This window comes from Vombatus ursinus, unplaced genomic scaffold (assembly GCF_900497805.2).
Source record: "Vombatus ursinus unplaced genomic scaffold, bare-nosed wombat genome assembly UNPS02007344.1, whole genome shotgun sequence".
NCBI lineage: Eukaryota > Metazoa > Chordata > Mammalia > Diprotodontia > Vombatidae > Vombatus > Vombatus ursinus.
In genome coordinates this window covers 2,705,528-2,722,145 of record NW_020947122.1, presented here as the reverse complement: position 1 = coordinate 2,722,145, position 16,618 = coordinate 2,705,528, and the positions used below count along the sequence as shown (strand labels likewise).

General features: G+C 41.0%; 1 protein-coding gene across 2 annotated transcripts in view; it reads right to left on the bottom strand.

Moving 5' to 3' along the window:
• FAT3 (FAT atypical cadherin 3) overlaps positions 1-16,618 on the bottom strand; it is a 544,819-nt gene that overhangs the window by 12,516 nt on the left and 515,685 nt on the right. For both annotated transcript variants that reach the window (XM_027849349.1, XM_027849350.1), the window contains exons 21-22: positions 14,506-14,974; positions 129-282 (exon numbers count right to left, since the gene is read on the bottom strand). In XM_027849349.1, the coding sequence (XP_027705150.1) occupies positions 129-282; positions 14,506-14,974 (623 nt within the window). The remainder of the gene's footprint in view (positions 1-128; positions 283-14,505; positions 14,975-16,618) is intronic.

Genomic DNA, 16,618 nt, shown 5'->3' with positions numbered 1-16,618 from the left:
TTACCTGCTACGGTTATTGTTGTAGCTAGCAATTTGTAGGCCCTAGAGAATTAGACGGCAGGCTTTCCTGAGGCATGTCCTAGCATCTAAATAGCTGACAGCAGCCGGACCAAGGATGATTCACTTACGTGACTCCAGTAAGCCCAACTTTACAACTGCAGATGAAGGTGTTTCCTATTGGGTCGCAAGACCCCCCATTTCGGCAGGGATTTGGGAAGCAGGCTGTAATCTCTGACTCACAGTTCCTTCCAGTGAATTGTGAGAGACAGGTACATTGATAGCCTGGGGAAACAAAAGACCAGGACATTCCATGAACACAACTGTGCATACTCAGAGACTGTGTTTTCTAATGTTTTATCTCCAGTTATTACCCCAAATAGCATAAGTTTTTTTGGGGGGGTGGGTGGGGACAAGTAGAGTAGAATGAGAGGTGAGGGGGGAGGGTTTTGACCTTTTGGTAGCCAAGTTCATTTGCTCTTTTTTATATGTTGCTTTTGCAAAGACCTTTTTCTTCACAGAAATTTAGAATTTTGGAACTGAGAACCTTGTGATGAGCTAGTCTATCCCATTTAACAGGTGACAAAACTGAGGCACAGACAAGTTAAATGACTTTTCCCAGGTGACACAGCTAGTTAGTGGCGGAGTTGGGATAAGCAGTAAACATGGGAGTCAGAGGACCTAGGTTTAAATCTCATCCATGCTTATTACTAAATGTGTACCATTGGGGAAAATCACGTATCTTCTCTTGGAAGGAGAAAGGAAGGGAATAAGCATTTCTACAGCACCTACTATGTGCCAAGCACTGTGCTTAAGCACTTTGGGCTTTACAATTCTTACCTGTAAAATAGAGATTCTAATACCTACCCTGGATACTCTATAGGGCCTTACTCTGTAAGGACCAGAGAAGATGATCTAAATGTAAATACTATACAAAAACAAAGACTTTTGTTAGTCTAATTTACCTCAGGGGATGAGAGGCATTCATCTGCAGTTTAAATGATTTGTCTAGGTTTGCTGGAGGTACAGAATGCTTGGAAGTAGTAGTATGAGATAATGCAAGAAAGGTAAATAATACAATTAAATAACCAGAGAGACTCATTACTCATGATTAGGTTGTGCCAATTTAGTAGAAATGGTGATTTAGTGCTGCCAATCAAACTGCCAAAGGCTTACTTTATAGAACTAGGAAAAATAACAATATAATTCATTTGGAAGGACAAAAAATCAAGAATCCAGGAAAATAATGAAGGCAGTAATGGAGGGTCCCTAATAGTCCCTGATTTCAAACTAAATATAAAGCAATAACCACTGAGACCAGCTAAAAAGTAGAAGAGTGAATCAGTGAAACAAACCCAGAAACAACTGAATAAACTAAAGTATCTCAGTGTTAGTAAATCCAAAAATAGTTAACTGTTCAATAAGAAACATTGGGAAAACTCAACAGCGGTTTAGAATAGCATCTTGCATCACATGTTACAATAAACTCCAAATAGTGAATATGACTTCAATATAACAGGTCATATCATGATAAATTTTAGAAGATAATGGAAAGTTAACTGTTAGATCTATGATCAAGAGGAGAATCCTTAAGCAAACAAGAAAGAGAGGTGGATCAGAAAAAAAGAGAAGAAACCATTTTTATTACAGAAAATTAAAAACTTTTGCACAAACAAAATGAATTCAACAAGAATAAGAATACTGGAAAATAAAAATCTTTGCATCAAATACCTTTGGCAAAAGTCTGATATCTAGCAAGGATAAAGAATTGAAACAAATATATAAAACTAATATTAAGTTTTCAATCGAAGAGTGATCAAAAGAAATAAATTTTCAAAACAAATGTAAACTATTAACATACATACATATATATGGAGGGAGAGAGAGAGAGAGAGAAAACAAATATTTTGTTCATTGGGGAATGGTTGGACAAATTGTGGTACATGATTGTAATGAGATATCACTTTATCATAAGAAAGAATCAGCATGAGGAAGGCATCAGCTTAACCTAGGAAGACTTGCATGAACTGATTCAAAGTGAAGAAAGCAGAACCAGGATAACTATACACAATGGTTACAATCATATGAATGAAAACAATGTAAAATAGCAATCGAATTCAGATTAATTGCAATGATCAATCTTGGTTCCAGAAAACAGATGATGAAACACTACACTCCCTTCTAGACAGAGTTGGGAGGCTATGGGGCAGAGTATTGCTTAGGCTGTCAGATGGGCTGGCTTTGTTGGTCGGTTTTACATGTTTTTCCTTGTTATAATGAGGGTTCAAGGGGCAATTAGGTGGCACAGTGGAAAAAGTCCTGAGTCTAGAGTCAAGAAGACCTCAGTTCAAGTTTGCCCTCAGATACTCACTAGCTGTGTGACCCTGGGTAAGTCACTTAAGCTCTGTTTGTCCTAGTTTTCTCACTGGGAAAATGGGGACAATAATGGTACCTATCACCCAGGGTGGTTGTGAGTATCAAATGAGAAAAGATTTGTATTTAGTATGGTGCTTGGCACATAGTAGGCATTATGCAAATATTAGTTATCATTATTATTCTATCAGGAAATGGTTGGGCTATAAAATCCAAAAAGCGTCAACAAACCATTATAAATAAAGAAACAAACAAATTGAAGTAAGGTGAATTGTCTGATTTCTCTAAATGATGGAAGGAAGAGTGGTATGTGCCATGCAAACTTCATAAAGAGTCCGTAAATTATGACCCACATAACCTGTTTCCCCAATATATGCAATGTCATTGTCTTGACAACTTAGAGAATAATCATTCAAATAATAAATACCCAATTATGTAACCTCATGGTATTTGATTGATGTTACTGATATGGAAGTACAGAATTATGTAATACCCAGAAGCCTTTCTGGTTTGTATACTGGAGCTTAGAATTAGGAGGTCTAGGTTCCAGAATTATGTTTTATAGTATTTTATTCCATGACCTTGAAAAATCATTTAACCTCTATGTACTTTAGTTTTCTCAACCTATAAAATGAAGAGGTTGGACTGGATGATATTTTGTAACTTTGTGACTGCAGAGTCTTAGATGAGGAAACCCATCTTAGATGAAGAAACACATATACATCCTCACACACACATTCATTCCACAGTGATCAAACACACAGGGGACAGAGAGATCATTTCCTGCTGGCAGATCACAGAAGGTTTCCCTGCATCATCCCGGAAGTGATACTTAAGCTGGACTCCAAAGGGCATGTAGGAATTCAACAGGCAAAGAGGGAGAGGGAAGGCATACTAGGCAAAGGGGGAGGGCGTGAGCAAACAAAGCCAAGGGGGCAGGGTGTTCAGCAGCCATGGAACTGCCTGGTTCTGTTGGAGTAAATGTGTTTGGGATGAGTTATATGAGATAAAGCTTGAAAGGCAGAGTACTTAGAGTTTAAAGCCAGGCAGGAAAATCTGAACTTCATTTATTTATTTATTTGTATGTTTTTTCTGATGGATCGTCTTTACTTCTTAATACCACAGTTTTAATAGTATTTTATTTTTTTTCAATTACTTTGCATTCATTTTTACAAAACTTTGATGAACTTTATTTTTAAGCAACATATACACATGTATGTATATATGTATATACACACATATAGACAAGTATAGAGACACAAATATATATACATAAAGGCAGACATATGGACCTATATGGACAGACTAAATAAAGACAGACAGGGGTAGCTAGGTGGCGCAGTGGATAGAGCACCAGCCCTGAAATCAGGAGGACCTGAGTTCAAATGTGGCCTCAGACCGAACACTTAACACTTACTAGCCTTGTGACCCTGGGCAAATCACTTAACCCCAATTGCCTAAAAAACCCCCCAAAAACAAAAAAAATAAAGACAGACATAGAGTGACTTTATAAGGCAGCATATACATACACTCATCTGTATGTTTATATATAGACAACTAACGACCTCTATTAAAATAAGATGCAATGAGAGAATATATGTAATATGTTTTGTAAACCTTAAGGTACTACTATTTTATACTGCTATCTCTTATTAGCATTAGTATTACCATAATGTCATGTTGCTTCTTTTAAATAAGGAAAACAAAAACAAAAGGAGAAGGCATTTTTGTTCTCCTGTTTGACCAGAAGAATCCAGACATCATGAAGCAACACGATTAGTCCCTAAAAGTCTAGATTCTTCTACTCAGTAACAGAAAACTCAGCTCCACAGCCACCATGCCTTCCTTGCATGGTGTGGCTCTAGGGCCATCTTGCTCCTGGCAACAGAAGAAAGATGCCACCATTCTGCCCTGACAGGGACGACCTACATTTGCTATTTGCTCAGCTCTTCCTTAGTTATTCATCACCGGTCTCTAGGGAAGTGAATTAGCTAATTCCCTTAGCTCACAGTAGACTGGGCTGAGAGGCAACGAGATGGCCCAACCTGTACAACACACGTGGGTGCTAAACAAACATTAAATAACAATGATGATAAGAAAAACCAGTGAGGTTGTTCCACATTATTCCCAGGTGCCATAATATGTCAATATGAAACACCAGAACAGGAAAAAGAATGTCAAGAGATGCTCAGGCTTTATTTGACTACAGCTAGTTCATTCCTCCTTTGTAAATACAAAGTAGAAATATGATGGCGAGAAGCCCTATATTTCTCATGGAATGAAGGGGCATAAGGGGATGGGGGGAGTGTCAAACAAGGAAATACTCTGAACATGCAGTCCTTACTAATTACTGTTAGGATGGAGGTAAATGGGACAAAAAGCATTTTCTAAACTTGTTTCTCTGAATCCTGACAAAATGAGAAGCATACTTCCCAACCTTAAAAGTCATAATTGCAGAGCATCTGTTTGGAGGAGAGGCTAGTGTCTGTGAAAACCGGTGCCCACGTGGACCCTTTCTTTGTGCAAAGAAAACATTTTCAAAATCTATACAATGCCATAATATCAGTAATGGTCTGGCAGATATAGGATACGGAGACAGTTAGGATAACTTATCTGTCTTTCTTCCAAGCCATCAGCAGCTTCTTTGATCTGATTTATTTAGGTTGTAGCTTCAAGCCTCTATTTGATTTTGTCAGGGTAGGAAATGGTTGAATCATTTTGGGAATGTCTGGCTGTCTTGATCCACATACATGCACACAATCTCTCTCTCTGCCACAAAAATGGAAAAAATGCCAATTGTAACTAATAATTTGGGTTCTGAAGATGGCATCAACTAAAGTGTTTGCTGAAAAAAATCCCAACATTTTATGTCAATAAATGCTTTCAGGATTGACAGGGGCCATCCTGAGAAAAATCTCAGAGACAAACTAGGCTCTCTCATATACCAAACAATGGAAAGCTACAAAAAAATTCTCCTCTTTTAATTTTAGGCTGAATGTCAAGGGGAAAAAACTCTCCTGTCAGTGAGACTATTAATTAGTCTTCTAAGGAAAGTGGTTGCAGAATTATCACTTGGGACACTGAACACAAGTCTGGATAAAACAGACAGTATGCCCAGGGAACCAGCTCACACTGACACAGATGGCCTCATGATTAGTTAGACCATTTCAACTTTTAATTACTCTGATCATTTTTTTCCCTTGTTTCTTTTCAAACACAAAGGGGGACTAAATTCAAAAGCCATGTAAACCCTACAAAACGAAAACACACTAAAAGAGACATGGAATTTTCCCTGTGTGTACTAACTGGCTCCCATCTCACATAATGCAAATGGGGCCTGGCCCCCAACAGTTTACTGAGGAATCTGTTTGTGAAATGTGAGGGAGCTAATCTGAGGAGCACTTATGTCCTCAGTTTCCTGCATGTTCTTTTTTTATTCTATTTTTTATTTTATTTTTTAATTTTTATTTTTAGGCAATTGGGGTTAAGTGACTTGCCCAGGGTCACAAAGCTAGTAAGTGTCAAGTATTTGGTCTGACGTTGGATTTGAACTCAGGTCCTCTTGACTTCAGGGCCGGCGCTCTATGCACTGCGCCACCTAGCTGCCCCTCCTGCATGTTCTTTTGAAAAATATGTATGTGTGTATATGTATACATACAATATACATATGTATACATACAATATACATATGTATTTACATAATCATATATATGCATGTGTGTATACGTATTATATATGTGTGTGTGTATGTATGTGTGTGTGTGTGTGTGTGTGTGTGTGTGTGTGTGTGTGGATATGTATGTATATATATATTCCAGAATGCATAAAGTATTTGAGCTTTGTCTGTTAATGGCTTTACTAATACTGTCATCTTGAGACTTTTCTAATGTATGAACAATTAATTTAGTCCATTAGGAGAAGGTCACCCTAAAAACTCAGTGTCTTCTCTTGCATTATTGGAAACTATCATCTGCAACTAGTCCTTTCTCAGTCAAGCCCTCTCCTTCTAAGTCATTCTTATCATGTAGTATGGTACTGACATGTAGTTCCTGTACTGACTCTGATTTGTCATTCCATTTTTATTTCTAATTTTTAAAAACAATGCAGAGTGGAAAGATGGCTCTCAAGCTGGAATCTCTGAGTAAAATGCAGAAGCATGAATTTCCCTCTATGTTCATTTAGGATCCTGATCTCTTATATGACTAGGAACACAAATATGCATACCCATGCTAACATGAGCTTCATCTGAGGAAGCACTTTTCCTGTGTAGAGACCAAGGCCTGTTCTCTTAAAGAACCTGATAGGTTTCATGGACTTCATATGAGAAGTGCCTACATTCAGTTACGGGTAAATGGGAAAATCTTGTTCTTATCACCCAGCAGAGACAGAGGGATGCAATGTACTCGACATTGCCCAGAAAATGGGTGAATGGGAAAATCTTACTCCTATTTTCTAGCTGGGGCACAGAGATGCAATGTACTCAATGTCATCCTGAAAATGGATGAGTGGGAAAAATCTTATTCCTATCTTCTAGCAGGGGCATAGGGAGGCATTGTATTCCATGTCACCCAGAAAATTCTGGCTTAGCAGGCAACAAAGTTAAATCTTTAAAATAAGCAGCTAGGTGGTGCAGTGGATAGAGCACTGGCCCTGGAGTCAGGAGGACCTGAGTTCAAATCCAGCCTCAAACACATAACACTTACTAGTTGTGTGAAACTGGGAAAGTCACTTAACCACATTGCCTAGCCAAAAAAAAACAAAACCAAAAACAACCTGATATTTACAGTACACTTAAGGTTTATAAAATGCTTCACAGATATTATTTGAATGACCCTGTGAGGTTAATGCCATCAACACCCCCATTTTACATGAGGAAACTGAGGCTCAGAGATGTTGAGTGACTTATCCAAGATCACAAACCTAGTAAGTGTTTGAAGTGGGCTTTAAACCTAGACCCTCCTGATTCTAATTCTAGCTCTCCAGCCACTATGCCAAACTGCTCCCCAAATAAGTAAATACTACATTTGACTTTTAATTCAGTACTCTAATGAAAAAACCATATTTCTTCCTCCATCTGCTTACCAACTTGCCCTGGATTTTATCAGTTACCATGACACCAAGCATTACATTTATCAAGACACCTGTTGGGAAATTTGTAGGTTTGCTCAGGTTTAGTACAGTCTGGGGACAGGAAGAAGAATCAAGGTTAAAACTCAACAATTTCTTAAAAACCAAAAACGCTTCCCAAATACTCAAAAATATTTATAGCAGCAATTTCTTGTGATAGTAAAGAACTGGGAGAAAAATGGTTGCTGATTAATTGTGAAGCGACTGAACAAATCGGCACATAAATGTAACGGCATGTCATTGTACCCTCTGAAATGATGAATGTGAAGAAGCTGGACAAACTTGGTGAACTGGTATGAAGTCGGTATGAACGGATACAGAGCGAAGCTAGCAGAACCAGGAGAACACTTACACACCAACCACAGCAATGTAAAGGAAAGCTGCACTGAAAGACGTCGGGACTGTGATCAAGGCAGCAACCGACCGTGATTGCAGAAATCTCGATGGTGAAGCACTGGCAATGAGGTGGTAGACAACAGGCACTGAACGAGGTTGGACGTTTTCAGATGTGGCCAAAGCATTGCTTTCTTTTGCTTGACTGTCCTTATTTGTAATAATGCCTTTTCATTCATTCATTCATTCTTTGCAGAAGTAGAACAGTCAATGGGACATTATAGTATTGCTAACAGAAAAAGGAGTATTAATATGACTAAAAAAGACAAAAGACTGGGGCAGCTAGGTGGCGCAGTAGGTAGAGCACTGGCCCTAAAGTCAGGAGGACCTGAGTTCAAATCCAGCCTCAGACCAAACACTTGACACTTACTAGCTGTGTGACCCTGCGTAAGTCATTTAACCCCAATTGCCTAAAAATTAAAAAAAAAAGGCAAAAGACTACCAAATCCACCCACACATTTCATCCTTTGCTGAATAGCATGAATTCGTTATCCAGTCCCACGCACAGCTGACCTAGAGTCTGTTTCTGCCACGCAGATACTTTTTCCCTTCTTAGGGAGAGGACTGAGTCAGGGTAAGACAGAGGAGTGGGAGACTGAGGTCTCCTTGTTCAGATCCCTGCCAGGGTTCTGCTGAACAGCATGCTCCCTGGCAGTGGGGCTAGGAAGGCAGAGGTCACTCTGGCTATGAGCCATTTCTCTGCCACAGTGGTTGCTGCTATTTCCAGCTCATGTTTATGCAACACGTATCATTTTGAGGTTCTGCTCAGAAGGAGTTTTCCCTCTGTGGCTGATGCAAAGGGCCTTATTTATGTTCTTATTACAAGCCAGCTTTCTGGGCTCTGGCTGCTGCTGCTTCATATGTGTCCTGCGGCTAGCTGCTGGGACAGTTAGACTGATAAGCACTGGTCAAACTTGCTGAGTGCCTCATTCCAAGGTTATATACACAGCTTCTAGCTTCTCTGCTCTACATGCCAAATGCTTGATTTAGGCCTGTGGGGTGATGGCAGGGGTGGGGGAGCAGCTCCTTAAAAAACAGTTGTGTCCTACTTATGGTTCATTTTTAAGAACCCAATACTGTCCCAGAGCAACATTCTGCAAGAGACACTGATTGAGGGGCAGTGTGTTCTAATAACAGGGCAGGATAAGGCTAGTTTTCTAACATTCTTTAGATGCACAAAGGCTGCGGATTGAAAGATTGGTGAAATATATCAACCATTTAGATACTCTGGATTCTGGAAGAATAAACAATGTAGGATCAGAAAGAATGTCTGGATAGTCAAATTATTAAAACTGAGAACAGAGAATTCTCATGAATATTGTCACATTTCTAGGTCTCTCACCTTATTTCTTCCTGCTGAGACTCCATGTTTAAATCATATTTAAATCAATACAGAGGCTCCCACTTTTGATTTAGTAGGGCAAGGATTCTTCTCTTCCAATCAGCTCCTTGGAGCCCCTTCAGGAAATTACTAGAGGATTTTTCTCTTTCTTTCTTAGAAGGAGGTCTTTCCCATTGTTCTTTCACCTCTTTCTTTTTTACCTCTAGCTAGTATCGAATAAGAATTCTGTTTTATCTTAAGTCACCGTGCAATTACGTAGCCATGTACCTGTGGGTCTGAATTAAGGAATGAGTTGCTGGCTCCTTTTTCAGCGTATAACACTGGGAAATGTTCTTGGGCCTATTTTAGTGTGTTTGCTGACAGGGTATGAATGCTTAGCAGAAAGTCTCCACTGTAAAAGAAATGATAAAAGCTCAAATATGGTCCCTTTATCTTCTCTCTTCAAGCATCGAGGGAGACTGGAGGCATGCTACGAACTAGAATGGAAACTCTCTCCTTGGGTTCTGTGTCTGGCATTTACCCCCTTCCTACCTTTCTGGTCTCCTCACCCTTTACTCTCCCCTTCCACACACCCTCCGATCCAGCCACAGTGGCCTGCAGGCAGCTCTTTACACACAAGACTCCACTCCCAGTTCTGTATAAATAGATGACATGCCACCAAGGCTTGGCGGGCTCACTTCTCCCTCTTAGTCTTCCTGGCTTCCTGATTTTCAGCTTATATGGCCCTAGTTATTACACCTGGTCTGTTCCATTAGAATGGGAGCTCCTCGAGGGCAGGGACTGTTTCTGACCTTATTTGTAGCCTTGGGCGAGTGTCTGGTAAATAGTAAACAATTAAAAATGATGCTGACTGTGCTGGAAAGAAAGTCTCTATCATCCCTTCACTTCTGTTGAATTGGGCTCTGTGTGATAATGGGATTTATAGCTGAAAGGGACAGTAGCGGTCATCTAAGGATCATCAATCTAGAGGTGAAAGACACCTCAGCAGCCATCTGGTCCTACCTACCAGAGGAACAAGGCCTGCCTGGATCAAGGGTTCTCAGCCTGGGGTCTGTGATGTTAAAAAAGCATTTTGATAGCTGCATTTCAATAGAATGTGTTTCCTCCACAATTGTATACAGTTTACATTGTGCATTTACGAACGTAATTCTGAGAAAGGGTCTGTAGGATTCACCAGAGGAGCACAGGGGTCCATGACTTAAAACCAGTTCAGATGACCTGGCTTAGAGAGATACTGCTGCTTGCCTAACAGGACATAACAATAAGGCAGCAGGGCTGTGATTCAAACCCAGGCTGCTTCTTCAATCCGGAGCAGTCCTGGAGGTTTGTCAGAACCCCAAGCTGTGCTTGGGAATTAGCCCACACAAAAAGATGGGAAATAAAGGCCACATGGGATAAAGCCGCAAGGGGGTGATTCTTGCCTTAGACTGAGAGCACAGAGAGTGGGAGTGATAACAATAACCGCTAACGTTTACATAGCGCTTACTATGTTCTGGACATTGTGCTCTATAATTATTATCTTATTTGAGCCTTACAACAGCTCTGGGAGGTAGGTGCTGTGATTATCCCCATTTTACAGATGAGGAAATCGAGGCAAGCAGAGGTGAAGTGACTTGCCCAATGTCAGAGTGTGGATTTGAACTCACATCTTCCTGAGCCCAGGTCCAGTTCTATTCACTGTAGCACCTAGCTAAAGCTCTACCCTTAGGAGAAAGTCAGTTTTCCTGTGCAGAGGGAAGATAAGACCCTAATAAAGTTTCATCTGTTCCTCCAAAGAGAAGTCTGCCTTCTGATGTTGTTACGATGAGCTCCCTTGCATGAGGTATGGGGAGACTGGGTGGAGTAGGAGCTTGAGTAAAGTGGTCCAGAGGCAAGATTAGGGGTCCTGGGGATTGGCATAGCAGGGAAGATGAAAGCAATTTACTTTAGGAAATGGTGAAAAGTAGGAACTTAAAGGTAGCTGAGCTATGTAAACAGTGTTGGACTTGGAGTTAGGAAGATCTGAATTCAAATTCTGCCTTAAAAGCTGACTAGCTATGTGGTTCACGGAGAACCACCCAATCTCTCTGTGCCTCACTTTTTTCATCTGTTAAACAGAGGTAACACTATCATTGTAGTAATGGGCAGATGCACACAAACACACATATCAGTGGATAGAGCACCAGGCCTGGAGTCAGAAAGACCTGAGTTCAAATCCTACTTCAGACACTTACTAGCTGTGTGACCCTAGGCAAGTCACTTAACCCTGGTTGCTGTAAAATGAGCTGCAAAATGCAAACCACTACAGTATCCCTGCCAAAAAAACCCCAAATGGGGTCAGAGAGAGTCAGACATAACTAGGATGACTTCTATAAATGCTGTCTATTTTTATTATGCTTTCTACTAAGGGGCAATATGGTGGAGTGTAAATCTGTTGGCACCAGAAGTAAGAACAAGTTATTTAGGATCATAGCTTTAGAGATGGAAGGAATTGTAGAAGCCCTCCAGTCAACCCCCCTCATTTTACAGATGAGGAAACTGAGGCCCAGAGAAGATGCAGAACTCGTTCAAGTCCCCTCACTCCACAGATGAAGAAATGGAGGTTTGGAGAAGTTACAGGTTGAAGATATCTGAGGTTAAATGTGAACCTGGCTCCTTAGATTCCAAAGGCACTGCTCTATGATTAGACCAAAGTCACAAAGATAGTAAGTGGAAGAGCCCCAGGATTTGAACCCAGCTCTTCTGACCCCAAATCCAATACAATTTTCAGTACTGAGGATCCTGATCCAGGTTCCTCGTCGGCAAAATGAAGAGGTTAGCCTCAAATGACCTCCAGGGTTCCTTCCAGCTCCACAATGCTTTAATCTGACATGCTATCAAAGAAATAATTAAAACATCAGTAAACTGCATATTTGTGATCGATTATAATCAGCAACCTATGCTGAAATGGCCTTTACTGATGACTTATCATCCAGAGAAAAAGCTTAGTAACAATATTGCAAGCAAATAATAAAAAATATAAGGGGAAGAGTAGAGTTTTAGCTTTTTAGCTTTCTCATTATTATTATTTTTTTTAAAGGAAACCCACTGTGGGTTCTGGTAGTAATGCCAGCAAACACAATGTCCTGCCATCGTTAAAAGTATATTACAATTTGTGGTTGTGTAACTAGCATTTGACATGGAGTGGAGTTCTATTTCAACCCGATTTAATTATATGCTCCTTTTATATATCGTAGATGGCTCACACTAGCAGAATTGTTTTGCCTGGTGAAAAACTGGCCATGACTTGTCATAATGGGCTGGTTTATAGAACTACTGAAGTATAGTTAGTGCCCATCATTTGGGAATTATGGCACTATAACAACCCTTTATTTACATATACTGCTGAGACAGTAAAAATGGCAAATAGATTTCTTAAACTGAGACAGCAGAAATATCCCCCTAGGGTATTTGGCCCTCATTGTGGCAGTAACATATGCAAGTCTAAATAACTTTGGTTGTCTGTATTTCTGCAGTGCATCATCTCATAGACACTTTATACCAGTCTAATAATAAGATGGACTCTAAATTGGGAGTTGGGCTTCCTGAGTATTTGATTGTAATACACACTGTGGAGGCTACAAGCGATTTGTGAGAAAGGTTTAAATTTACTAATCACATAGCTGTGGAGTGATCCTGCAAACAGGCTGGAGGAAAATCAATGGCAGAGCTGCTCCCATGCCCAGCTGCCTTGGAGAAGGACGGATGCTTGACTTAGTTTACAGTTAACTCAGATCCCTCATCCGAGCAAAGTCAAGCAGTTGTTTCATCTTTATTCTCTGGGACTTCAATAATCTCAGTGTCTTTCTCAAAAACAAAAAGCAACTACAAATGTTTTGCTGCTAATCCTCCATCCCAAATTATTTCCCTCCCTCCTCTTGCTGGTGTCTTTTGCAATTGTGAGACAGACAGAGAGACAGAGAGAAAAAAAAGGGAGAGAGAGGGAGAGGGAGAGAGAGAGAGAGAGAGAGAGAGAGAGAGAGAGAGAGAGAGAGAGATGGAGAGAGAGAGAGAGAGGGAGAGAGAGAGAGAGAGAGAGAGAGAGAGAGAGAGAGAGAGAGAGAGAAGGAGAGAGACAGAGGGAGACAGAGGGAGAGAGAGAGAAAGACACAGAAAGAGAGAAAGAGAGAGAGAGAGAGAGAGAGAGAGAGAGAGAGAGAGAGAGAGAGAGACAAGGTGGGGGGGAATGGGGAAATCAGATGCTTATTGAGACTGTTATATTTGTTCTCAGACTTCATGTAAGACATTCTTTCCTCAGGCCTGGCTTTCTCCTACATTACTCATTTATCATTACTGTTATCTCAATCCATACATTTCACCTGACAAAAGTAACATCAGTACTAAGCCTATTTTCCCTCTTATTTTTGATATTCAGGATAGCTATATTCACTTCTCCCTCTTCCCTCCTGTGCTCAGGTTTCATTAATATTTCACCTCAAAGAATGTAGTTAGAACTGGAAGGGACCTTAGAGGCCGACTAGTCAACCCTCCTATTTTATTAAAACTGAGGACAGCAAAGGCCAAAGAAGATAAGTGATTTGTCCTGGGTCACTCAGATGGTAAGTGGCAGAGTTGGGATTTGAACTCAGGTCTTCTAATGGCAAATCCACCCCTCTGTTCACTAGGACATGCTTTAAACCTGGTTCATGATTTCTGTGCTCCCATGCATGGGTAGGATCATTATCTATGGCCTTCCTTACTAAAGCAATTCCTTCAGTGTTGACGTGGACCGCAGCAGTAAAATACAAAAAAGCAACGTTCAGATCTGGGTCTGCCGTTACGTGATTGCAGGCTTCGATTTCTAGGTGGCCTCTAAAGTTCCTTCTAGTTCTAAATCTATGATCCTATAAAGTCACTAACTACATAAATGGGCTGGGAGCGTACCCAAGGAAGATGGTCACTGCTTAGCTTTTCCCACCTTTGCTTCTTACCTTTAATGCTACAAATAGATCTAGGAGAGGCTGAGCTCAGTCCTCCCCTAATTGCAAAGCCCTTGGTTCCTATATAAACAGGATTCAGGAGCCCTGCGCAGATCTGGGGTTTGTATATTCCTCCCTTTGCTGAACGTTAGCGATGGTTATGAACACATGGCACTTCGCCACTCACCGAAGAAGCCAGCAAGCTCCAGATGACTGGCGCTATCCAAAGAGGCGCATTTCTAACAGGGTCCCAACGTGAAATGGGTGCATGTCTCAGCTGCCACTGAGTGGATGGCAAAAGGGGCTGGGGAGCTGGGCTGCAGGCAGAGCACTTACCTCCAGAGGGCAGGCTGGCACAGCTCCCTCCGTTCTGGCAGGGGTTCCGTTCACAGGCGTCCGGGTACAGGACACATCCCAGCTTGAGCTCAGTGAGGCCCACCACCTCTGCGAAGCTGCTGCGTTTGTTCTGCAGGGGCAGCTCATTGTTATTCAGGACCACGGAATCCAGGCAGCCCTGGTAGCCGCTCAGGACCTGTGTGACCCTCTTGTCCGTCAGGCTTCGGATGTTGTCCACCTGCACCAGGGCTCCAAAGTAGATGGCGCTCTCCGGGCCCGGGGTCTGGAAGTAAAGGGGCGCTTTGCGGCGTTCCACATAGCTATCGTCCAGCGACAAGCTTGTGAAATTCTGATTGAGCTCTAAGAAGACTGAGTGCCAATTCCCATCATTCACGGCCCGGCCAGAGATGCCCAAGATGCCAGGCCCCGTGCCACAGTCCAACTGGAACCACAGTTTGCTGTCTACAATCTAGGAGAAGGAGAAAAAAGGGGAAATTATTAATGTTCATCTCAAAGTACACTTGTGCACTTGCATTTCCCTGCTGTGCCCGGGCTCCTCATAAGAGGACGGCTTCAGACATGATAATAATAATTAAAAAAACAAAACCGACAAAACCAGTGTAACTAGATGCTTTTTCTTTTCTTTTCTTTCAGAAATTCCCTTCTTTTTGCCATGCCAATGCAGGCTTGCCCTTTCACTGTCCTCCTCCCTCCCCTCACAGCCCACCTCCTCCCAGTTAGCAATTAGTTTCGGCCACAGTTGTAGAAACGCAATTAAATTTAATGGTATTTACAGTCCTTAGGATAGTGCTTTCCTAAAACTCAAAGCAATGCTTCCTTTAGGTACAATGAGAGTTTATTCCCTCTAGTAATCTAGGACCGAACCAATCCAACGGAAGGATGACTGGTTCTTGGGTTTACATTTCACTGGTGGCACTTATTACCTGTGTCATAATAATACCTGTGTAATTGGGCAAGTCATTCAGTTTTCCTGGGCCTCTGTAAAATGAGGGGGCTGGACTCAGATGGCCTCTGAGGTTCTGAACTTTCAGCTCTAGAACAATGACTGGATGTTCTATTTAATCTATTTCAATGCAATCCATCTCAGGTGCTAAAAGTATCAGCCATGGATTGATTTCTACGAATTCCTCTGGTAAACAGGGAATGAGTATCTCTATAAGGGGAAAAATATGAAATACTAAAGTTCATAGACCTAGAAGGGATCTCAGCTGTCTACAATCCAACCCTTTCAGTAAGTGGCAAAGTGGATAGAGCGCTCGACCTGGAGCCTGAAAGACCTGAATTCAAATCCGGCATCCAACATTTACAAGTCACCTGACCTTGGAAAAGTTGTTTAACCTCAGTTTGCCTCAGTTCCCTCCTCTATAAAATGGGCGTAATAACAGCACCCACCTCCCAGGGTTGTTGTGAGGCTCAAATAAGATAACTGTAAAGAGCTTAGCAGAGTTCCTGGACAAAGAAAGTGCTATATAAATGGTAGGTATTATTATTAGTATTAGTTATTTACAGATGAGGAAATTGAGGCTCAGAGATGATGTCAGGGTCACAGAGGTAATCTACCTAGTCCAATTTCTTCATTTTTCAGATTAGGAAACTGAGACCCAGAGAAATTAAATGACTTGCCCAAAGTCATACACATTACAAATACCAGAAGCAGGACTGGAATCTTAGTTCCTCTAACTCCAGAGCCAGCACTCTTTCCAAAGGCAAGGTGAGAATTCAAGGCTTCCTAAAATTCAGACTGATATATATCATAGACACTAATCCCTATTTACAAATATATTGTCATATTCTTCAAAGATGTTTATTATATATTTTTTTCTTTTGGAGCTATTTTCAGTCCAATGACTCAATGCAGACTGGCTTTGTTTCAGTTCAATTTTATCACTGCCATGTCGGACAACTACACCACGATAAGTTAAGTGCACTCATGAATGGACCCATCAGAAAAAAGCTCCAAATCATTCCAGATTTTGTCACCAGGGAGGTAACAGTTAATATTATTAGATTCTATTTGTACAGTGGTTTGAAGAAGACAACTCACATTTATGTTTATAAACTTTAAGGTTTGCAGTATGCTTTTTCTCCATGT